At 44.4% G+C, this 25,393-nt stretch overlaps 1 protein-coding gene across 3 annotated transcripts in view; it reads right to left on the bottom strand.

Annotated features, from left to right (window-relative positions):
- Nucleotides 1-12,747, bottom strand: part of unc93a (unc-93 homolog A) — a 66,967-nt gene extending 54,220 nt beyond the window's left edge. For 2 of the 3 annotated variants that reach the window (XM_073051636.1, XM_073051637.1), the window contains exon 1: nt 3,878-4,202. In XM_073051636.1, coding sequence (XP_072907737.1) covers nt 3,878-3,970 — 93 coding nt within the window. In that variant the 5' untranslated portion in view covers nt 3,971-4,202. Of the gene's footprint in view, nt 1-3,877; nt 4,203-12,670 lie in introns of those variants that run through there. The other variant, XM_073051638.1, reaches the window with a different exon arrangement.
- Nucleotides 12,748-25,393: the final 12,646 nt, after the last annotated feature.

Below are 25,393 nucleotides of genomic sequence, written 5' to 3'. Positions count from 1 at the left end.
GAGAGGGCAGGAACGGGGTACTGATTGTGTATGATCAGCCATGATCACAGTGAATGGCGGTGCTGGCTAGAAGGACCGAATGGCCTACTCCTGCACCTATTGTCTATTGTCTATTGAAATAACAAGCAGGATAGACAAAAGAGATTCAGTTGATATTGTGTACTTGGATTTTCAGAAGGCCTTTGACAAGGTGCCACACATGAGGCTGTTAACAAGCTACAAGCGCATGGTATTATAGAAAAGATTCTAGCATGGATAAAGCAGTGGATGATTGGCAGAAGGTAAAGAATGGGAATAAAGGTTTTCTGGTTGGCTGCCGGTGACTAGTTATGTTCCAAAGGGGTCTGTATTGCACCCAATTATTTTTATGTTATATGTCAATAATTTGGATGATAGAGTTGATGACATTGTTGCAAAGTTTGCACATGATACAAAGATAGGTGGAGGGGCAGGTGGTTTTAAAGAAATAGAGACACTAGAGAAGGACTCAGATTAGAAGAATGGGCAAAGAAATGGCAGAGGGAATACAGTGTTGGGAAGTGTGTGATCATACATTCGGGTAGAAGAAATGAAAGAGTTGACTATTTTTTTAAATGGAGAGAAAATACAAAAAAAACAGATGCGAAGTGACTTGGGAGTCCTTGTGCAGGATTCCCTAAAGCTTAATTTGCAGGTTGAGTCTGTGGTGAGGAAGGCAAATGCAATGTTAGCGTTCATTTGAAGAGGACTAGAATATAAAAGCAAGGATGTCGTGTTGAGACTTTATAAAGCACTGGTGAGGCCTCACGGAGTATTGTGAGCAGGTTTGGGTCCCTTATCTTAGAAACAATGTACCAAAACTAGAGAGGGTTCAAAGGAGGTTCACGGAAATGATCCCAGGATTAAACAGCTTGTCATATGAAGACCATTTGATGGCTTTGGGCCTGTAATCACTGGAATTCAGAAGAATGAGGGGTGACCTCATTGAAACCTATCGAATGGTGAAAGGCCTCGATAGAGTGGATGTGGAGAGGATGCTTCTTTTGCTGGGATGTGAAAGACTAGAGGACACAGTCCCAGAATAGAGGGGTGTCCTTTTAGAATGGAGATGAGAGGAATTTCTTTAGCCAGAGAATAGTGAATCCGTTGAATTCATTGCCACAGGCAGCTGTGGAGGTCAAGTCTTTATGTATATTTAAGGCAGAGGTTGATAGATTCTTGATTGATTAGGGCATGAAGGGATGTGAGGAGGGGGAAGGCAGGAGGTTGGGACTGAGAGGAAAAATGGATCAGCCATGCCGAAATGACAGAGCAGACTTGATGGACCAAATGGCCTAATTCTGCTCCTATATCTTATGGTCTAATTTATCCATTATCAAGGGCCAAAACCATCCAGACCATGCTCTCTTCTCGCTGCTGCCACGTGAAAGAAGGTACAGGAACTTTAGGTCCCACACCGCCAGTTTCAGGAACAATTATTACCTTCAATCATCCGAACCTGCCTGGATAACTTTAGTCACCTCAACACTGAACTGATTCACCTCAACACTGAACCTATGGACTCAATTTCAAGGAATCTACAACTCATATTATCACTATTATTTATTACTTATTATCATTATTATTATGAGTATTGTATTTGCAGTGTGTCTTATTTTGCACATTGGGTGTTTATCAGTCTTTGTGTGTGAGTTATTGTATTTCTTTGTTCTACTGTGAAACAGAAAATAGGTGCAGGAGTAGGCCACTCGGCCCTTCGAGCCTGCACCGCCATTCAGTATGATCATGGCTGATCATCCAACTCAGAACCCTGTACCTGCTTTCTCTCCATACGTACAAGAACATGAATCTCAGGGTAGTAAATGGTGACATACATGTACTTTGATAATCCCATAACCACTCAAAGATGGGAAGGAGCTGACAACCCCCCAGTGTTTTCCTGGGGAGCAGGTGGAAACCGAGCAGATACGGCTGAAGGAACATTGGTACTCCCATCGCACTGGTCTGTTTACCTGTCTCCTGTCCCAGATGTGGCAGAGTCTGCTAACGCACAGTGGCCCAATCACCGAATCTGGTTACTTTCTAAAAAGGAGCCCAACCCCATTCCAGTCAGGGAGCGCCTTGGGTCGACCCGTCTCCTGGGTGAACAACGGCTAGGAGCAGAGAAGGCCGTGGAGATATTGCGGATGGAATAATTATAGGGATTGCTGGAAATACTGATCAGTTTTTCTCTCCTCATCCCCTCTATTTTTCTTTGCCCTCTATCGTCTCTCGAAATTCACAAGTTGCTTATCCATGCTGGTTTTATCTCCCAATCCCTCGCTATCTCCTAGTTCCATATTTCAGTATTTTCTTCTTCTTACCCTTCGCACCGCTAATATGGATCTTTCCATACCATTAAGTCTATCGCCTTTCTGTTGTTCTCATGTGTTTTTTTCGCCCTTCATCGCTCCTTCCTCTGTCCGTCTCTGCTGTTCAGTCTCATGCTCTTTTTCTCTTCCTCTTTATCTCTCCGTTTCTACTTTTCTTGTTGCTTTTTCTTTCGGACTTTCTCCCCCCCCTCTCTGAATCTGAATCTCTCGCTGTCTGAGAATATGTCCCTCTCCCCAAACCAGCTCTCGTCGCTCCTTTCTCGCAGTCTCTCGCTTTCTTCCTTGTCCGGAGGGTATGGTTAAGGACAGCAGACGGCTGACGTTTACAGGATTCCCTGTAAATGCGGAGCAGCGCACGGTGGAACCCCATATTAAGGGGAACAGGAGGAGTACTGTATTCGTTTGGGTTCCCCGGAAAAAATCGGCGGTAGCCATAGGATTAACTTCGAAGGCATAAATCTACTGTGCCGCGCGAATGGGTTTTTGGGACCGCCTGGTGAAAGAACCATTGAAATAAAACCAGACGATAATAGCTTTAACAAAGATGAAGGTCTTGCCCTTAGTAAGTACTGTACTGGAAATCGATCATCAGCAAGGTGGGACACCGGAAACCTGATTGGATGAGGACTAACCAATCAGAGGGGACGGATGACGGGAGCGTATCTACTAGCGAACTGGAAGTACCTCGGCATCGTCCCTGATGAAGATGGCAGAGTTGTTATTGAAAATTCGGTTAAAATCGATATTTGTACCCGGCTGGAAGCCCGAGAAAAGTTTCTTCGTCATATGCGCCGGGAAAGCACGAGATCCTTTTTCACACTAAGTGTTAAAGTTTCTTACCCCCGCATCTCCTCGCCCACTCTGACCACCTTCCTCTCCAGCGCCGGCTGCCCACTTTGCCGGCCCGGAGCCGCGCCTTGCACTGGCCAGTGAGAGGGGATGAATGTCCGCCGCCGCTTCGCCCCCAGTACAGTCCCACTGCCCCAGCATTCCTGACTTGGGAAGGTTCCCTCGTCTTAACACATCCACGCAGAGCTCCTCTCCCCACCTCTCCGGTCCAAAAGCGCTAAACTAATTGTGGCGTTTCTACTGATGCCAAAAGTTAGACTAAACCGACGGCGGGAAAGGATTTGATCTGAAATTAAACTACACGTGTTCACAGAGAATCCAATTCGCATATAGTGTTCTTTAAGTTCTACAATTTTAAGATCGGAGTTGGTTACCGGGCGATCTATATCGCTATCGGTGACAGTCCCAGTAAGAGACGACCCACATTAACTGATCGGTTTCTGTTGTGACGGATCATTTTAACTATGAGCTGTTATGTTAACAAGTTCTGCAACACTGCGAACCGAGAGCGGCGAGGTCACGCTGTTTTATACAATACAAGCTTATCTCGGGGCAAAGCTATCACTTCTTAAAGGAAAATACATCGTACATTTCAAATTATAAATTTGCACCCCTCCTAAAATCGAAAATTGAAAGTTATATCGAAGTATTAAGTTTATTTTACTGAAAATAGATACCTGGACAGTTTGAAGCCCTCCGTAAGCAGTAAACAGCAGCAGAAACCCAAAGCTCACAATGACGGCATTCTTTGTTTCTTTTGTAATTGTCATCTTGCTGATCCGAGTGATTTCAATCCCGCTAGTTAAAACCGAGCGACGTCCGAGACCCTACAAACGGCCAAGGAACGGGGTGAAAAAGTCCTGCGGTGAACTGTTCTCCAGGTTCGCCTCGTTTCAATATGTATGTCAGCTTGTTTGGATGACAAAGTTCACATGTAAGCCACTGCGTATATTGTACTGGAAATTTATCATTTTGATGACGAAGTCAATTAACTGGGACTATATTGCAATAACTCTTGTTAGAGCGGAAGTATTGTCTTGCTCCGGTTCTGTCATGGGACCTGCTAGTATTTAACCGATTGGTTTCCTAAGGTACACTAGTCCAGTCACCAGCTGGCCCCGTGTGGTCGCTGTCACCGAGACCGATTCACTCGTCTTCGCCCGTTAGAATCTGAATTGTGTCTCTTTACAAAATAGCCTCGTAACGTTGCACAAATCCCACCCTAATGCAATTTGCATGCACTTGAACACAATGTTCAAGATTCAAGATTGTTAATTGCTATGCTTCAGTAGAGGAGAACGAAATGATTTTTTTAAATCGGGATAGAACGAGGGAGGATCTGAACAACACTTTGAATTCTGTCGGGGAGGGGCGGTGGGGGTGACCTAGCCTAGGAAAGTCACAGTGGTCAGGTCTCAGAAGGGAAGGGGAGGGGGAGAAGTGGCGGGCTGTGGTGATGGGAGATTCGCTAGTTCGGGGGACAGAAAGCCGGTTCTGTGGACGGGAACGAGATTCCCAAATGGTATGTTGCCAGGTCCGGGACATCTCGGACCGAGTCCTCGCCGTTCTTAAGTGGGAGGGTGAGCAGTCAGAGATCGTGGTCCATGTAGGACGAGTGACGGGGTTCTGCAAAGGGAGTTCAGGGAGTTAGGTGCTAAATTAAAGGGCAGGAACTCCAGGGTTGTGATCTCAGGACTGCTACCCGCGCCACGTGCTGGCGAGGCCAGAAACAGGGAGATCTGCCGTTTTAACACGTGGCTACGAATCTGATGTAGGAAGGAGGACAATTTCTGGATCATTGCCCTCTCTTTCATGGAAGTCGCGACCTGTACAGAAGAGACGGTTTGCACCTGAACTGGAGGGGCGGGGGGGCTAATAGGTGGAGACAAAAGTTGTTAGACCTCAGACGAAATCAGGAATCAAAAGATTGAGCGACTAATGTGTTGCTAGTCAGGGAAAACGTCACGGCAGACTGGAGAACTTGTCTAGAAGGGCTAGACGAGCCTGAGGAATAAGAATGGTATATTATAGAATACTCAACTGTCCGCGGGATTCATAGAAACACCTTTGTAGAAAGATTGCAGACTGTTGCGAGAAACAAGTTAGTTATAGTAGGTGATTTAAACTTTCCACGTACTGACTGGGACTCCCATACTGTAAAAGGACTAGATGGGATAGAGCTATTCATACGTGTTCAGGGAAGTTTCCTTAATCAGTACATAGAAGTCAAACTAGAGAATGTGTGATACTTGATCTCCTATTAGGGAATAAGACAGGGCAGTTAACGCATTTGGGTAGGAAAATACTTTGCATCTAGGTGTCATAATACCATTAGTTTCAAAGTAAATATGGAAAAAGATAGGTCCAGTCCGTGGGTTGAGGTTCTAAATTGGAGAAAGCCCTATCTTGATGGTATCAGAAAGGATCTGGCAAGTGTGGATTGGGACCGGCAAAGATGTACTTGGTGAGTGGGAGGCCTTCAAAAGGGAAATTTTGAGAGCACAAAGCTTGTATGTGCCTGTCAGAATAAAAGGTAAAGATAAGTTGAGGGTACCTTGGTTTTCAAGAGATATTGAGGCTCTGGTTAAAAGGGGAGTGAATAGCCGGTGGAGGCAGGTAGGAACAAATGAGGTACTTATGGAGTGTAAGAAACACAAGAGAACACTTAAGAAAGGAATCAAGAGGGATAAAAGAAGGCATGAGGTTGCCCTCAGGCAAGGTGAAGGAGAATCCCAAGGGATTCTTCAGTTATGTTCAGAGTAAAAGGATTGCAAGGGACAAAATTGGTCTTCTGGAAGATCAGAATGGTAGTAATCCTTGTGTGGAGCCAAAAGAGATGGGGAAGATCTTAAGTGGATTTTTTGCATCTATATTTACTCAGGAAATGGACACAGAATCTACGTAAGTGAGGCAGAGCAGCAGTGAGGTCGTGGGCCCTGTACAGATTACAGAGAAGGAGGCGTGTATTGTCTTGGGGCAAATTAGGGTGGGTAAATCCCCAGGGCCAAGGTGTTCCTGTGGACCCTGTGGGAGGCAAGTACAGAAAATGCAGTGGCCCTAGCAGAGATATTTAAATCACCCTTAGCTACAAGTGAGGTGCTGGAGGATTGGAGGATAGATAATGTTGTTCTGCTGTTTAAAAAAGGCTCTAAATATAAACCAGGAAACTATAGGCTAGTGACCCTAACGACAGTAGTGGGAAAATTATCGGGGGGTATCCCAAAGGACCAGTCATATGAGTACTTGGACAACAGAGACTGATTAAGGGTAGTCCATATGGCTTTGTGTATGGTAGGTCATGTCTAACTAATCTTATAAAAAAATTTTGAGGAATTTACCAGGAAAGCTGACAAAGGCATTGATAAGGTCCTGCAGGAGAGATTCAGACACTTGGCATTCAAGGTGAGGTGGTAAATTGGATCAGACATTGGCTTCATGGGAGAGGCCAGAGAGTGGTAATAGATGGTTGCCTCTCTGATTAGATGCCTGTAACAGGTGGAGTGCTGCAGGGACTGATGCTGGGTCCATTGTCATTTGTCAACTGTATCAATGATTTGGATGATAATGTGGTTAACTGGATCAGCAAATTTGCGAATGACATCAGGATTGGGGGTGTAGTGGACAGCAAAGAAGACTATCAGAGCTTGCAATGGGATCTGGACCAGATGGAAAACTGTGCTGAAAAATGGCAGATGGAATTTAATGCAGACACGTGCAACGTGTTGCACGTTGGTAGAATCAACCAGGGTAGGTCTTACATAGTAAGTGGTAGGGCACGGAGGAGTGCAGTAGAACAAAGATGTCTGGTAGATAGGGTGGTAAAAAAAGCTTTTAATACATTGGCCTTCATAAATCAAAGTACTGAGAACAGGAGATGGGATAGAACATGGACCATAGAAATCTACAGCACATTACAGGCCCTTTGGCCCACAATGTTGTGCCGACCATGTAACCCACTCTAGAAGCTGCCTAGAATTTCCCACCTGCATAGCCCTTACTTTTCTAAGCTCCATGTACCTATCTAAGAGATTCTTAACAGACCCCATTGTATCCGCCTCTGCCACCGCCACTGGCAGTGCATTCCATGTGCCCACCACTCCCTGTGTGAAAAACTTACCCCTGACATCCCCTCGGTACCTACTCCCAAGCACCTTAAAACTATGGCCCCTCACTTTAGCCATTTCAGCCCTGGAAAAAAGCCTCTGGCTATCCACTCAATGAATGCCTCTCATCATCTTGTACGCCTCTATCAGGTCACCTCTCATCCTCCGTCACTCCCAGGAGAAAAGACCGAGTTCACTCAACCTATTCTCATAAGGCATGCTCCCCAATCCAGGCAACATCCTTGTAAATCTCCTCTGTACTCTGTCTATAGTATCCACACCCTTCCTGTAGCGAGGTGACTAGAACTGAACACAGTACCGTACTGCAAGTGGGGTCTGACCAGGGTCCTATAAAGCTGTAACATTACCTCTCAGCTCTTAAACTCAATCCCACGGTCGATGATGGTCATTACACTGTATGCTTTCTTAACATGCGCAGAAGCTTTGAGTGTCCTGTGGACACGGACCCCAAGGTCTCGCTGATCCTCCACACTGCCAAGAGTCTTACCATTAATATTATATTCTGTCTTCAAAGTTGGCCTACCAAAATGAACCACTTCACACTTATCTGGGTTAAACTCCATCTGCCACTTCTCAGCCCAGTTCTGCATCCTATCAATGTCCTGTTGTAACCTCTGACAATCCTCCACACTATCCACAACACCCCCAAATTTTGTGTCATCAGCAAACTTACTGATCCATCCCTCCACTTCTTCATCCAGGTCATTTATAAAAATCACGAAGAGTAGGGGTCCCAGAACAAATCCCTGAGGCACACCACTGGTGACTGACCTCCATGCAGAATATGACCCATCTACAACCACCCTTTGCCTTCTGTGGCCAAGCCAAATCTGGATCCACAAAGCAATGTTCCCTTGGATCTCATGCCTCCTTACTTTCTGAAGGAGTCTTGCATGGGGAACCTTATTAAATGCCTTGCTGAAATCCATATGCACTATATTCACTGCTCTACCTTCATCAATATGATGTTATGTTGAAGTTGTATAAGACATTGGTGAGGCCTTATTTTGAGTACTGTGTTCAGTTTTGGTTGGCTAACTGCAGGAAAGATGTAAATAAGGTTGAAAGAATATAGAGATAATTTCTAAGGATGTTGCCCGGTCTGGCGGACCTGAGTTATATGGAAAGATTGAATAGGTTAGGACTTTATTCCTTGGAATGTAGAAGATTGAGGGGAGATTTGATAGGGGTATACAAAATTATGAGAGTATAGATAGGTAAATGCAAGCAGGCTTTTTCCCCTGAAGTTCTGTGGGACTACAACCAGAGGTCATGGATTAAGGGTGAAAGGTGAAAAGTTTAAATGGAACATAAGAAATTTATTCACTCAGAGGATCGTGAGAGAGTGGAACGAGCTGGCAGTACAAGCGGTGCATGGGAGCTCGATTTTAATGTTTAAGAGAAATTTAGACAGCTACATCGATGGCAGCAGTATGGAGGGCTGTGGTCCGGGTGCAGGTCGATGTGACTAGGTAGTTTCAATGGTTTGTCATGGACTTGATGGGCCAAAGGGCCTGTTTCTGTTCTGTACTTCCCTATGACTCTGTGATCTCCTTGAAACCTATCAAATATTGAAAGGCCTATGTAGATGTGGAAAGGATGTTTCCTGTAGCAGGGAGGCCCAGACCAGAGGGCACAGCCTCAGAATACCAGGATGTCTCTTTAGATGAGGAATTTCTTCAGCCAGAGGGTTTTTCTTCAGCCAGAACCTGTGGAATTCACTGCCATCAATGGCTGTGGAAGCCCGATCTTTCAGTATTTTTAAAATGGGAGTAGATATGTCCTTGAATAGTAAGGGTGTGAACAGTTCTGAGGAAAAGGCAGGAGAATGGGGTTGAGAGGGATGATAAATCAACCATGATGGAAAGGCGGGGCAGGTTTGATGGGTCAAATAGCCTAATTCTTCTTCTCTATCTAATGGTCTTACGGATCTGATACAGTGTTGAAAAAACACAATAAATATAAATATAAAAGCAGTCGTATATAACACAATGTAAGTTTGAGTGTGGCCATATATACACAAGATTAGTTTATACAGATAGACTGATCACATGTACATAAAGTGACGCTAGGGCAGGAGTATCTCTACATAAGTTGACTCTTACAGGAAATGATTCAGTGACAAAGTGAGTCTTGGCAAGAGGAACTCTTCTAGGCAGCAGCAAGGTATATGGAAACACTGCAGGACAGTGACTGTGTCAGTATAGGTGTGAGGTGTGGAATGGAAGTGTGAACTGGGGGGGGATGAAAGGTGCTGAGGATCTGTTTAAAGGAACGGTGATGTGTATATAGTGGTGGTGGGGTGGAGATGATGGTCATTCTGACAGCTTGGGGGAAGTAGCTGTTTGTGAGTCTGGTGTAGTTGCTGTGTAGCCACGAAGGGAGTGTGGACATGGTTGAAGCAGGTACAGAAGCATTTGGCAGGTACTTGGACAGGTACATGAATAGGAAAGGTTTTGAATGCAGGGAAATGAGACTAATTTAAATTGGAATTGACTAGTTGGCCCAAAGGGCCTGCTTTTGTGCTCTGGGACGCTAAGAACACATGAAAATAAGTGTCTGAGTGGGTCACCTAGTTCCTCAATGATAATGACTGATCTCTTTCCCAAAGCCCTCAGTTCCCAGCCTTTCAAAACAAAGATATCTGCTTCCTCCTTAAACATTTGCACAATATCTTTCCTCTGGGGCCGAGAATTCTGCAGATCCATCACCCTCTGTACCCCAATAAATTGGCCACTGAGTGTATGTTTATCCCCTTGCTTGGAACTCTACCCCGTGAAACATCTCAGCAAGAACATCCCTCATTCCTCGAAGCTCAGCTTCTTCTAAGCAGGCATATACAGATCCATTTGCTATTCATTATTGGACAGCCTCTCATCCTCGGAGTTAGCCTGGGAGTAGGCAGAACATCACACGTGCCCCGTTTCCACACCAGCCTGAACATCCTAGTTGTCTGAGTGCGTGAAGTTGTGTTCAATGCCTAGTGACCGGGAACAATGCACAAGCTCTTCACCCTCTCCTTGGTCTAAGGATGCCAAGCCAATTACTGCATTTCCCCTACACTTTATGATGAATTAACTCAACATATTAAGAGCCAGTTGGTTTGATTCAGTAAGGTCATGGGCTGATCAGATTGTAGTGTCAACTCAAGTTCAAGTTCAATTATCATTCAACCATACCCATGAACACCACCAAGTGAAACAGCGTTCCTGTGTGACCAAGGTGCAAAACACAGTACCGACAGTCACACACAGCACAAGGAACATTCAGCACATATAACTACGATAGCAGAAAACAACACTGACAAAAAATAGCCTGAGTCCTTGGTTGTCAGGGCCTGTAGATTGATGATGTATGGGATGTTGGCCTGGAGCGAAGTTTCTGCAAGAAAAAGCACGCAGGAGTTCCTCATCAAGCACTAGTGCAACTGCAGATAAATGCAATCCAGCTCGCCTTACACCGAGCGAACACTGGACATGAGAGAGCTAACCCTCGACCGGGCATGGCCTCCAGCTCACTCCCACACCATCTCTGGTGTCTCCTCCCCGGGCAGGCTGCCACAAGTGACCCCGCGGCACGAGGGCATGGCCCACGCAACGCCCCTGCCAAAGAACCGGAGAACCGGACTTGCAGTATTCTACATTATCAATGTCCAACAGGGCCTTGTGATCACAAGGCAATCATCTGCACCGACTGTTGGACCGCACACGCCTCCGCCCTTGGGTCACAGCAGCAGGCAGCAACACGATATGCAGCAAGTCCAGGTCCACGGTCATCAGGCAGCTCACAAGTGGGGTGGTCATGTAGTACTTGATGCACTTAATGTCCAGCAGTGTCTAGCAATCGTAAAATAAAAGATAGAAAGGATGAGAGACCACTGCGAGCGAGCACATCACCATCTTACAGGAACTCTACAGAACCGCCTACCCCAGTAGCCTTTTACCACTTATCTAGCTACATTTGCTTAAAAATATTCACCAAACATTGAGGAAGGTGGTTCCAAAGACTCACGCCCTTCTGATAGAGTAAAAGAAGTTGCGTTTCAACTCTGGCTTATTCCTGGGACTGTTTTCTGAGGGGAGTTAGTTTTTGTGCTCACCAGAGCTTTGAATAATAGGAGAAAAGCATATTGAAAGTTAGAACCTTCTGACAAGGTTAGACAGACTGGGTGTGAGGAGGATGATCCCTGGCTGGGGATCTAGAATAAGCAGTTACTGGGAGATGAAGGAAATTTAGAACTGATCTCAGAAGGAAATGCTTCACTTGCAGCATAGAGAACCAGTGAAATTTGCTACTGCAAAAGACTTTAGAGGACAAGTCACTGTGTGTGTGTGTGTGTGTGTGTGTGTGTGTGTGTGTGTGTGTGTGTGTGTGTGTGTGTGTGTGTGTGTGTGTGTGTGTGTGTGTGTGTGTGTGTGTGTGTGTGTGTGTGTGAAGGAGATAAATTCTCATGTATAAAAGAGAAAAGAGAATGTGGAGAATATGGGGAGTGAAGATCAGCCATGATCATATTGAACAGCAAACAGCCAGCTCCATCAGAAGCTCCACCTCCCCGCCATCGAGGAAATCTTCAAGAGGCTGCACCATAAGAAAGCGATATTCATCCTTAAAAGCCCTCATCCAGGGTATGCCATCTTCTTGTCACTGTTACCATCAGGGAAGAGGTACAGGAGCCTGAAGACCCACACTCAGTGATTCAGAAATTCCTTCTTTCTCTCTGCTATCAGATTTCTGAATGGTCAATGAACCCATGAACACTATTATTATGAATAAACTCTCATCGCCGTCTCTGCATCAAAGTCTGTCTTTCCTCCGCATGTGGATTCTGATATTGCCAGTACACATTGTGACATTTACCACTTTGGTAATATACTAAACTTCTCTTCCATTTTCATGCCAAAATGGACAATTTTGGATATTTCCACACTATACTATATTTGTCAAATATTTGCTCACTCACCTACCATTTTGTGCCCTCCTTAAGTCCTCTGTACAGCTGATGTCTTTGTATTATCAGATAATTTAGCAATCACACCTTTGCTACCTTCACCAAGTCCCTTATATAAACTTTAAAAAGTGGACGTTCTATCATTGATCCCTGCAGCACAAGAGATTTAACTTGTACCTTGGCACGTTGACCTATCAGGGAACCATTCCTCACCTGCAGTTGAAATCACTCCAGCATGCAGTAAAGCATCAACAGAGACACAGACTTGCAGTACCCTAAAGACTACTCGTTCACTCAGTATTTGACCTACCACGGGTGCTCTCTCTCTCTCTCCCTAATAAGGGAAAAAGAGGTGTCCCCATTTCACAGCGAGAGGGGAGACATAACAAACAACTCACTGATTTATGGTGTTAAAAATCTGTTGCATCGCTTCTTCCGAGCTCTGTGCTCAAAGAACTCGGGTCTCTGGGCAGACAGCCAGCTTGCTGCTTTCGATCTTCCGTCTCCCACGACATTACGAGGCGGCAGCACCAAACTTGAGTCCACCCGCTTCCAAAGCCATGGAATCTCGGAACCCTGAAGGCGCGCTGGTCTTCTGGGCCACGTGTTTGGTATATTGAATAGCGGCCAGTCGTGAGACCCTGTGAGCGGGTCCCGCTCCCACAAAGAACTGAAGTTAGTGTGCAACTCCAGGTCAGGGTCTTCAAAAGAACCCTGAAAGGGGAAAATAGAGATATTAAAGATGGAAATAGAGCTGTTTCCAAAGATGCAAGCAAAGGAGTTGCCGTTAGGCACCATTGTCCTCCTAAGCTGCTCCTCCACAATTTATTTAGAGGGACAGCACAGTAACGGGCCCTCACATTCCAATGAGCCTGCACCACCCAAATACACCCATGCGACTAATCAACCTACTAACCGGTACATCTTGAGAATGTGGGAGGAAACCAGAGCACCCAGAGGAAACCCACGCCGACATGGAGCGAACGTACAAACTCCTTACAGAGAATGGAGGGCATTGAACCTGGGTCACTTGCGCTGGATAGCATTACGTTAACTGTGACACTCCCATTCTGGCCACAAACTGCAAATTGTTAAGTTTTATCAAGAAGTAACTTGAAATGTTGGAGCAACGTATCTGGATAGTTTAAAGTGCTCCATAAATAGTAAAGGGCAGAAAAATCCGAAGCTAATGCTGATGCCTTTCTTTGTTTCACTTGCAATTGTTTGTTGGGGACCTCAATAATGCATTAAAGACCTACAAGATCTGCTGGCTATCTTGTCTCTCTATACTCAGTATTCAGGTAAGATTTTGATCTAAAATGTTCACCCATTTCCCCGACCCACTACATTCTTCCAGCAGATTACTGGTTTCCGCAGATTCCAGAATCTGCTGTCTTTTAAGTCTTCAAAATCTACCACTTCACAGTGGTCCCTTATGACATGGATCTACTGAAAATGCTGTGCATATCCCCTTTCAATAACAAGGTTCATGAGTCAGTTTGTTGCTTGAACCGCCTTTCTGTGTTAATTGAGCTGCAGACTTTTATTTTTTGTGAGGAAAAATATAACTTGCCAGAGTGAGGGGGGTGACGGCTCTGCCCTGCCTGAGTGGGACGAGAGTTGGCAGCTGTCCGCCGAAGCTCGAGACTGGCACCACTCACCTACTCTGGCTCAGGTCAGAAACCCTGATGTGCCCAGGGAGCTACTGAAATGCAACCTTTTGGCTTAGAACCATGCTCCTGGGGCAGGGCTGGGGTGCGGTCGCAGTTATCTCCTGTCCACAGACTCTGAGGAGAGGTGGGGCCAGAGGTCATTTGGAAGGATCCACCACATTGAAAGCAGGACTGCTCTTATTAACTGTGGCAAGACAGCCTCTCTCCCGTACACAGATCTTCTTGCAAGACCCTCTCTCTCCCTCAATGTCTTTCTCCCTCACCCACTCTCTCCATCTCTCTCTCTACCTCTATCTCTCTGACACTCTCCATTTCTCTCTCTTTCTCTCTCTTTCTCTACCTCTATCTCTCTCATACTCCATTTCTCCCTCTCTTTCTCTCTCTCTCTCTCTCTCTCTCTCTCTCTATCTATCTATCACTCTTAAATATTCAGCAGCTTATCAGAGTAATATAAAATTGCTGAAGGAACTCAACAGGCCAGGTAGTGTCTGTGGAGAGGAATAAAGAACTGATATTTTGGGCCAAGATCCTTCAACAGGACGCTACAGGATCCTCAGTTGTGATGGAGACTATTGCCCTAAACTGTCGACCGTTTATTTGTCTCCATGGGCACTGCCTGACAGGCTGAGTTCTTCCAGCATTTTGTGTTGAGTGCCAGGCACTGTATTTCGAGTTCCTTTTAAATTAGTTTTGGATGAGACAGAATTGAAAAAGAAAGGTTTGGCTCATTATGCAGAAAATATTCACTACTAAAATTAGGAAAAAGTAGTAAATTGCTGTATCTTGGAACTTCCCACAGCACGCCAGAGTAATGACAGAGGAGATAGATAACTTTACATTTTTATTGCTGCTTATGCAGAAAAACCTATTTCCTGGCATAGTTTCCTGATTGCCCAATTATAAAATTGTGCACCTTTGTTCTGTCTGACTCACCAGAAGAAATAGATTATCTGGGCTAGAATTTCAATAATATAGAGCAATTCTGTGTGATTGAATTTTTCAGTTTTAGCACTAACGTGCAATTGTAGTTTTTAATCAATCAAATGGTTTCTAAAGACTGTTATAGCCAGGGGTCATATGGGGATAAGCTCCCACTACCTATTAAATGCTCCTAATGGTATACGTCTCGAATAGCCTCTGACAACCAAGTGCAGCTCCTGCCTTCACGTGTGGCTTAGCTCCTAAGCCTGGAGGAACCGTTTCTACCGACAGGAGAAGGGGCAAAGATGAGTTACAGGCACCTTAAAACTAATCGCTTCGGACAGGTGGGGTTCGTCAGCTGTGGTTGACGTACTGCCCAGGCTTGTGTATCTAGACAGCTAGGACACAATATCCATGGTCAACTCTGACCGACGGAGACCCTTGACTTGAATCAATCAAAATCCTTGTGGATGATCATTCCCCGATGAATTACAAATGATTTATTGTTGTCAGATTTATTGAGGTACAGTAAAAAGTTTGTCTCGCTTACAGTCTGTGCAGATCATTGCACAGTGCATTGAGGCAGAACAAGGTAAAACAATAACGTTGCAGAATAAGGTGCAACAGCTACAGAGAAAGTGCAGTGCAGGTGGACAATAGGGTGTATGTCCTACAGCAAAGGTTCCTGGACACAGGTTTCTCATGGACTTGGGTGGTTTGGTGCAACCTCTCAAAGTACTTCATCACTGTAGCTGTGAATGCCCCGGGCGATAGTTGTCGAGGCCGCTCACCCTGCTCTCCGAGGGCATTTTCACCCTTTTGAAGCAGGTGGGACTCTCTGACCACAGCAGTGAGAGACTGAAGATGTCTTTGAACACTCCCACTAGTTGGTCTCCACGGTTTTTAAGTACCCTGCCAAGTACGCCATTGGGACCTGATGCCTTGTGAGGGTTCAGTCTCTTGAAAGATATTTTGACATCAGTCTATGAGGCAGAGGTCAGAGAGCCATCGTAGGTTGCAGGGATTCTCATAGGTGTTGTTTTATTCTCCCTTTCAAAGCGTGCGTCAAAGGTGTTAAGGTCACCAGGAGGAAGCAGCATTGGAGAATCACACTTCATGAAAACGGGCCCTTTGGCCCATCTTTTCCATGCTGTCCTCAATGCCCATTCAAGCTAGTCCCAGTTGCTCACAACCCTCCAAATCCTCCCATCCGTGCACGTGCCCAACTTTCCCTCAGATTTTACATTGTACCTCCCTAAACACCCACCCTTCCCCCAACAGACCACCACACTCATAAATGAAGTGCAAAAAAAATTTCCCTCCCTCCTCCCCATATTCCTACCAAACCACCACTGTTGTAACGTGTGGTTATTTGAGTTACTGTCACCCTCCCGTCAGCTTGAACCAGTCTGGCCGTTCTCCTCTGACCTCCCTCATTAACAAGGTGTTTTCGTCCACAGAACCGGATGACCATTCTCTGCAAACTGTTTAGAGACTGTTGTGCATGAAAATCCCAGAAGGTCAGCAGCTTCTGGGATTAAAGTGTTGACTGTGCAGTGAGTGACAGAGGGGACGGGGACGGGGACGGGGACGGGGACGGGGGGGTGCTAACTAGAATGGTTGATCAGATTAACTGCCTGGGAAATAGACTTTTAAGATGGTGCGAAGCTTTTGTTTTAATAGCCCCATAGCGCTGCCCAGAAGGGAACTTCCGAGTTTGCTGTGTGGGTATTGTCCACAATGATTTTTCCTGCCTTCTTCTTTGCTTTGGACATATACAGGGCCTGGAGTGATGGTAAACTGCAGCCAATCGTATGAGTAGACCAAACACTGTCGTCCAGTCTCAGTGCTGACAACACGATGTTCAGAAGGAGGCAATCTGCCAGTTTCATGAAAGTGACACGAATAGTGATACAGCAGTCCGGGAAACATCCTCGAGATTAGAAAACAAAAGCTGCACGAACGTTGTCCTAACCCGAAAGAGAGAATTGATTCACCGCATGAAATTTGCTCTGTCCTGCAGAATAATGAGATAAAATAATTCCAGATTCCAGGTTGTTTATTGTTGTTATTCAGTACACCAGTGTAAAGGAGAGTGAAATGATTGTCACTCTGGATTCAATGCAGATTGAATATGTACATAAGATTAGCTGATACACAGTTGGTTAGCACAACGCTTTACCGTACCAGTGACCCGGGTTCAATTCCCACTGCTGCCTGTAAGGACTCTCTCTGTGTCCACCTGGGCTTCTTCCGGGTGCTCCGGTTTCCTCCCGCAGTCTAAAGACATACTTGGTCATTGTAAATTGTCCTGTGATTAGGTTAAATCAGGGGATTGCTGGGTGGCACAGCTCAAAGGCCTATTCTGCACTGTGCACAAATAAATAAACAAACAGACTTAAAAAATAGACTGATTGTGTGCATATAAAGTGATACTAGGTACTGGAGAATCTGTACCTAAGGTGACTTCATATCCGTATATAACGTGACATAAACGTGTACAGGGAAAATGAAAAGGGATATACTGTAGATCGAGTGGATAGTCAGAGACTTTTTCCAAAGGTGGAAATGGCTAATACCAGGGGCCATAATTTAAGGTGGTTGGAGGAAAGTGGGGAGGAGTTTTGTCAGAGGTAAGCTTTTTACAGAGAGCAGTGAGTGTGTGCAATGCCCTGCCAGGGTTGGTGGTAGAGACAGATACATTTAAGAAAGTCTTAGATAGGCACAGGGATGATAGGAAAATGGAGGGCTATATAGGAGGAAGGGGTTAGATTGATCTTAAAAGAAGGTTAAATGAAATGTTGGCACAACATCGTGAGCTGTAACTTCAAAACATTAAACTCATTCAAAGAAAGGACGCAGAGTCCAAAATGCAAGTCTTAGTTTCTTCTTTATGTAAAGCGAGATGCTCACGTATCATATGGTAGCGTGATGATGTATGTAATTGACGTATTTACACCTGTAACCCATAATGAATTGTTTAAATGAACAAAAAATGCTTAATCAAACAATATATACAAGATTACTGAAATATGTAATACACAACAAAGTGCCTGTACTATGCTATAGCATTCTTTGTGCTATGTTCTAAAAGCACCTCAAGCAGATTGAAAGCAATACATTTGAAGTGTTCGTCATGACAGAAGAAGATGGCACTATCTTGTGGAGCTTGGTGATGTCCAAATCATCACCACCGTCGCTCTCTCAGGCTGTTTATCATATCATTGCTTCCCAGCTGTCTGCACAATGACTCTGTGTTTTAGAAGCTGAAAGGTCTGGTAGAAAATTGAAAAAGAAACATGCAATGGAGTATTGTTGAAACGGATGCCTCAATCTCACCATCTATAAATAAAACTATAACATCAATTAGTTCCAATCTGAAAGTATTTTCGAAATTGGCGCCATTGCTCATTATTCACTCCTGATTTTCTTTTATTTAGTTTGTTTATAGCACAGAACAGGCTCTTCTGGACCAATGGCATGCTCCACCTGCCAGCCCACTAGTCTAATCTCAGGACCACTTACAATGACCAATTGACCTACTAACTGGTACGTCTTTGGACTATGGGAGAAATCCAGAGCACCCAGAGGAAACACACGCCAGTGTGGTCAGGACGTACAAACTTTCTTACAGAGAACGCTGAACTTTGATGCCCCAAGCTGTAATAGCATTGCTCTAACCACTGCGCTATCATGGCAGCCGTGAGATTTTTTTTTCAAGCTGCTTTGAAAGTCTTACTCCTTCTAGAAGTTGCTTCCCAGCCCTCAAAGAGCTGCTCAGTGGCAGAGCCAAAGTTAGCAGGTGCCTAGCAAAGTTCTTTGCTGTCAGCTCTTGCATAGAAAGCTTTGCTTTCACATTTTAAACCCATCACCCCTACTGTCAAAGTGCTCTGTCCTAGGCTGGGTTGGTGGTGGTCCTGGATGAAGAAATGTGATCGGTCTCGTGGCTTCCATGAACCTACAGATTTCACAACACGAATTCATACGCCTTCCAGGAATGAGGTCTTTGGAGCTTCTGTTGGCGTTTCTGTAGCTCTGGGTTTTTATGGAATCGTGTTAACCTGCTCCATGCACAATTTTCCTCCTTTCCTAGCCAGGCTTGTGACTGTCTGTGACGGAGTTTTGCATAGAAAGCCCAGGTGGGGAATTGAACCCTCTGTGCATGGACTGCCCCAGGCTGGGCAGTGGACGTAGGGTGTTGGTGAGGGTTCAGAGCTGAGAGTGTGAGCTCTGTCACCCTGCTGCCGGAGCCACTGTGCTTGATGGCATCCAGCTAGTGCCAGGGTTTCACATGAAACTCTGTACTGCTTCGGGATGCCTTCATTTGCTTAATGGAAGGTCTGATTCTTTTCAAGCAAGGCAAAAGCTCTCTCATAGGTAGACAATGTGCTCTGATAATCTGCTCTGTTATTGTCTGGATGTCCTGATGATTCAATATCTGGCTCGTTGGTTCACTTTCTTACACTCCCTACACTCTGTCACACATTCCCTTTAAATTCAGCACTACCCCATTTCCTGCGCTCCTGTTAAACTCACCAGCACCCTGTTTCCATCGCTTCTTTTAAATTCCCTGTCTCCCATTTCCAATCTGCTTTGAAATGATCAGGAGTCCTTCTCCCACGTTCCTTTTAGACTCATTAGGACTTTGTTCCCATGCTCCCGTAGCCCACCGGGCCTCCGCTTCCAACACTGGTTCGACTTCCTCAACTCCCTCTAAGCTCACTTGGTTCACAGGAAAAATCATTAAGCAACCAATATAATCAACTATCCCATCCACCCTGGATGGGGTCTCACCCCCGCCACCCCCCATCAGACAGAAGATGCAAAAGCGTGTACCTCCAGGTTCAAATCCAGCATCTATCCCAGACAGCCCCTCAGTATGATAAGATGGACTCCTAACCTCACTCGGGCCTTGCACCTTTTTGCCTGCCGGCACTGAGCACTCTCCGTAACTGTGAGACTTTACTCTGCATCACATCATTGTCTTCCCCTGTACCACCTCAATACACTGTTGTAATAAAATGAGATCAAAGCAGAATAAAAGTTTTTCCACTGTTCTTCAGTCCATTTGGCAAAAATAAGTCAATTCATCAATTTTATCCTGCCATTGTGTCATAGAGGACCACAGCATAGAAACAGGCCCTTCAGCCCATCTAGTCCATGCTGAGGTATTAATCTGCCATTAACTATTAATCATCTGCTAATCAATCTCCTGCCATCTGGTAGGAGATACAGAAACATCTTGGCCAAGACAGCAAGACTGAAAAACAGCTTCTTCCCGAGGCCTGTCGTGCAGCTGAGCAATGCTATGCCCCAGCTTGCTAATGGCCTTTGAATGTTATGGACTATCAAAGTCACTTGTTGCATGTAAATTTAGGATTTTTTTTTAATTAAGCCGTCCCACGTGCATTATAAATATTTTTTTTCCACGGACTGGAGTAGCTGTGCAATCTCGTTGTCTTGAGCAATAACAATAAAGTTCTATTCTATTCTATTCTGCACCCGAACCACAACCCAACATACCATCCCAACCATGTACCTATCCAAATTTCTCCTTAATGTTGACATCAAACTCACATCTACCACTTGCATGGGTAGCTCGATCCATGCTCTGACCACTCTCTGCATGAAGCAGTTCTCTCTCGTGTTCCCCTTTATTTCACCTTTCACCTTTAACCCATGATCTCTAGATGCAGTAACATTTAAAAAATGAAAACAGTGCTGGTGTATTAATAAGGGTACCTTATATCCAATAGGTCAATAAATCTGCTCGTCCAGCACCACCAAAGTCTTGAAGATGCCGGATTATTGGAATTTTGCTATATTAATAAAATTAGTACAGTGGACTACACAACCACTACCGTCTGAAGAGGCAGAAGTAGTTAATATCTTGAAGGGCCCACTTTGCAGGAGCAGAGTGGCAGAAATTCAGCTATAATTTACTAACTCCTTTACGTGAAAGTACACTAACCTGAAATGTTGACTTTGACTCTTTCTCTTCAGATACCTGTGTTTCCAGTTTAAACATTAGCCTTTATTATGAAACTCTTCAAACTCCTCTTGAAATGTGGCCTGTGCATTCAATTCTTCAGTAATAACCTTTGCTCTCTCCTCATTCCCTCAGTCTAAATCACACAAGCCCCTCACCCGACTTCCCTGTACCTCCCAGTTTCAGCTTTTTATTCCTTTTCGAATCCCTCCATGATTCTTTCAAATCAGGTCAGGTTTAATCATTTCACCACTGGTATACATACACTCAGTGGCCGCTTTATAATGTACCTCCTGTACCTAATGAAGCGGCCACTGGTGTATGTCCATGGTCTTCTGCTGCTGTAGCCCATCCACTTCAAGGTTCGACACTTGCATTCAGGGACGCTTGTCTGCACACCACTGTTGTAACACATGGTTATTTGAGTTACTGTCAGCCTGAATCACTCTGGCCATTCTCCTCTGCCCTCTCTCATTAACGAGGTATTTTCACCCACAGTACTCTCGCTCACTGGGTATCTTTATTACTCCTCATTTCATTCTCTGTAAACTCTAGAGACAGTTGTGAGTGAAAATCCCAGGAGATCCAGAGTTTATGAGGCAATCAAACCACCACAGTTGCTCTATGGTCAAAGTGACTTGGATCACATTTCTTCCACATTCTGATGTTTGATCTGAACAACAACTGAACCTCTTGACCATGTCTGCCTGCTTTTAGGCATTGAGTTGCTGCCACGTGATTGGCTGATTAATGATCAAACGTACAGGTGTAGCTAATAAATTGGTCACTGAGTGTACCTTGAGCTATGAAAGCTTAAAGCTGCGGGAGTTCCAAAACAAGCCCATTTATTATAAAATGCTCTTAAGACCCTACTAAAATGACTAAGTCTTTGGACATTGCCTTAGCATATACCCTGCAATCAATTTTTATAAGTATACCGTTTTGGATACTGTTGGTGGGGACGACCTACCAGGGAAGAGATCGAGAATCCCGGATGGTACGTTGTCTACCTGGTGCCAGGGTCCGCGATATCTCGGATCGAGTTCTCAGTATTCTCAAGAGGGAGGGTGAGCAGTCAGATGTCGTGGCCATGTAGGGACCAATGACGTGGGTAGGAAGAGTGAGGAGGTCCTGAAAGGTGAGTTTAGGGAGCTAGGAGCCAAGTAAAAGGACAGGACCTCCAGGATAGCAATCTCAGGATTGCTACCTGTGCCACGTGCAGGTGGGTTTAGAAATAGTAAGATAGTGCAGATCAACACGTGGCTGAAGACATGGTGCAGGAGGGAGGGCTTCAGATTTATAGATAATTGGGCAGTTTTCCAGGGAAGGTGGGACCTGTTCCGGCGGGACGGTTTACATCTGAACTGGGGGGGGACAAGTATTCTTACATTGTAGGTTTGCTAGAGAGGCTCCAGTGGTTTTAAACTAGGTGCAAGAGGGGAGGGGAACCAGAGTGTAGGAATAGATATATGGGAGAAGGAAGAAAAAGAAGACAGTAAAGTTCTTTGTAATGTTAGAGATAAGCAGAGAGGAAGAGGTGGAGAGTTTCTTAAATGCATCTATTTTAATGCTTGGAGCATTGTAAGAAAGGTGGATGAGCTTAGAGCATGGATTGATACCTGGAAATATGATGTTGTAGCTATTAGTGAAACATGGTTGCAGGAGGGGTGTAATTGGCAACTAAATATTCCTGGATTTCATTGCTTCAGGTGTGATAGAATCAGTGGGACAAGAGGGGGAGGTGTGACGTTGCTTGTCAGAGTAAATATTACAGCGGTGCACTGGCAGGATAGATTAGAGGGCTCGTCTAGGGAGACTATTTGGGTGGAATTGAGGAATGGGAAAAGTGTAGTAACACTTACAAGAATGTATTATAGACCACCTAATGGGGAGCGAGAATTGGAGGAGCAAACTTGCAAGGAGATAACAGATATTTGTACTAAGCACAGGGTTGTGATTGTGGGAGATTTTAATTTTCCACACATAGACTAGGAAGCCCATACTGTAAAAGGGCTGGATGGTTTGGAGTTTGTAAAATGTGTGCAGGATAGTTTTTTGCAGCAATACGTAAAGGTACCAACTAGAGAAGGGGCAGTTTTGGATCTTCTGTTAGGGAATGAGATAGGTCAGGTGATGGAGGTGTGTGTTGGGGAGCACTTTGGGTCCAGTGATCACAATGTCATTAGTTTCAATATAATTATGGAGAAGGATAGGACTGGACCCAGGGTTGAGATTTTTGATTGGAGGAACGCTAACTTTGAGGAGATGTGAAAGGATTTAGAAGAAGTGGATTGGTACAATTTATTTTATGGGAAGGATGTAAAAGAGAAATGGTGGTCATTTAAAGGTGAAATTTTGAGGGTACAGAATCTTTATGTTCCTGTTAGGTTGAAAGGAAAGGTTAAAAGTTTGAGAGAGCCATGGTTTTCAAGGGATATTGGAAACTTGGTTAGGAAAAAAGAGAGATATCTACAATAAATATAGGCAGCATGGAGTAAATGAGGTGTTCGAGGAATATAAAGAATGTAAGAAGAATCTTAAGAAAGAAATTAGAAAAGCTAAAAGAAGATACGAGGTTGCTTTGGCAAGTAAGGTGAAAATAAATCCGAAGGGTTTCTACAGTTATATTAATAGCAAAAGGATAGTGAGGGATAAAATTGGTCCCTTTAAGAATCAGAGTGGACAGCTATGTGTGGAGCCAAAAGAGATGGGGGAGATTTTGAACAATTTCTTTTCTTTGGTATTCACTAAGGAGAAGGATATTGAACTGTATAAGGTAAGGGGAACAAGTAGGGAAGTTATGGAAACTATGACGATTAAAGAGGAGGAAGTACTGGCGCTTTTAAGGAATATAAAAGTGGATAAATCTCTGGATCCTGACAGGATATTCCCTAGGACCTTGAGGGAGGTTAGTGTAGAAATAGCAGGGGCTCTGACAGAAATATTTCAAATGTCATTAGAAACGGGGATGGTGCCAGAGGATTGGCGTATTGCTCATGTGGTTCCATTGTTTAAAAAGGGTTCTAAGAGTAAACCTAGCAATTATAGGTCTGTCAGTTTGATGTCAGTGGTGGGTAAATTAATGGAAAGTATTCTTGGAGATGGTATATATAATTATCTCGATAGACAAGGTCTGATTAGGAACAGTCAACATGGATTTGTGCATGGAAGGTCATGTTTGACAAATCTTATTGAATTTTTTGAAGATGATAAGAGGAAAGTTGACGAGGGTAAAGCAGTGGATGTTATCTATATGGACTTCAGTAAGACCTTTGACAAAATTCCACACGGAAGGTTAGTTAGGAAGGTTCAATCGTTAGGTATTAATATTGAAGTAGCAAAATGGATTGAACAGTGGCTGAATGAGAGAGTAGTGATGGATAACTGTTTGTCAGGTTGGAGGCCGGTGACTAGTGGTGTGCCTCAGGGATCTGTACTGGGTCCAATGTTGTTTGTCATATACATTAATGATCTGGATGATGGGGTGGTAAATTGGATTAGTAAGTATGAAGATGATACTAAGATAGGTGGCGTTGTGGATAATGAAGTAGGTTTTCAAAGCTTGCCAAGAGATTTAGGCCAGTTAGAAGAGTGGGCTGAAAGATGGCAGATGGAGTTTAATGCTGATAAGTGTGAGGTGCTACATTTTGGTAGGACTAATCAAAATAGGACATACATGGTAAATGGTAGGGCATTGAGGAATGCAGTAGAACAGAGTGATCTAGGAATAATGGTGCATAGTTCCCTGAAGGTGGATAGGGTGGTGAAGAAAGCTTTTGGTATGCTGGCCTTTATAAATCAGAGCATTGAGTATAGGAGTTGGGATGTAATGTTAAAATTGTACAAGACATTGGTAAGGCCAAATTTGGAGTATTGTGTACAGTTCTGGTCACTGAATTATAGGAAAGATGTCAACAAAATAGAGAGAGTACAGAGAAGATTTACTAGAATGTTACCTGGGTTTCAGCACCTAAGTTACAGGGAAAGGTTGAACAAGTTAGGTCTTTATTTTTTGGAATTAAGTTGAGGGGGGACTTGATAGAGGTATTTAAAATTATGAAGGGTATAAATAGAGTTGACGTGGATAGGCTTTTTCCATTGAGAGTAGGGGAGATTCAAACAAGAGGACATGAGTTGAGAGTTAGGGGGCAAAAGTTTAAGGGTAACACGAGGGGGAATTTCTTTACTCAGAGAGTGGTAGCTGTGTGGAATGGGCTTCCAGTAGAAGTGGCAGAGGCAGGTTTGGTATTGTAATTTAAAGTAAATTTGGATAGGTATATGTAACCCCTGGGTCACCTCAGGCATCGCTCAAACTCGTTCTCATCTAGGGGGAGCAGCCTTCGGCCCCGCCAAACTGGGTAATCAGCTGGTGTGGATGCTGTGTGATGTCCCCGCCTCGCTCAAAAAACAGACAGTACACCTTATGCGATTAAATGAGTACAATTTATAAAGATTACTATAACTAAGCGATTACTAACGATACAGTATATATGAATAAGAGAAAAAAAAGAAAAGGCGCCAAACTTATCAAAGTCCAA

This window comes from Hemitrygon akajei, chromosome 7 (genome assembly GCF_048418815.1).
Source record: "Hemitrygon akajei chromosome 7, sHemAka1.3, whole genome shotgun sequence".
NCBI classification, from domain to species: domain Eukaryota; kingdom Metazoa; phylum Chordata; class Chondrichthyes; order Myliobatiformes; family Dasyatidae; genus Hemitrygon; species Hemitrygon akajei.
Note: the sequence above shows the minus strand (reverse complement) of the source record. Positions and strands in the feature narration are given on the sequence as shown.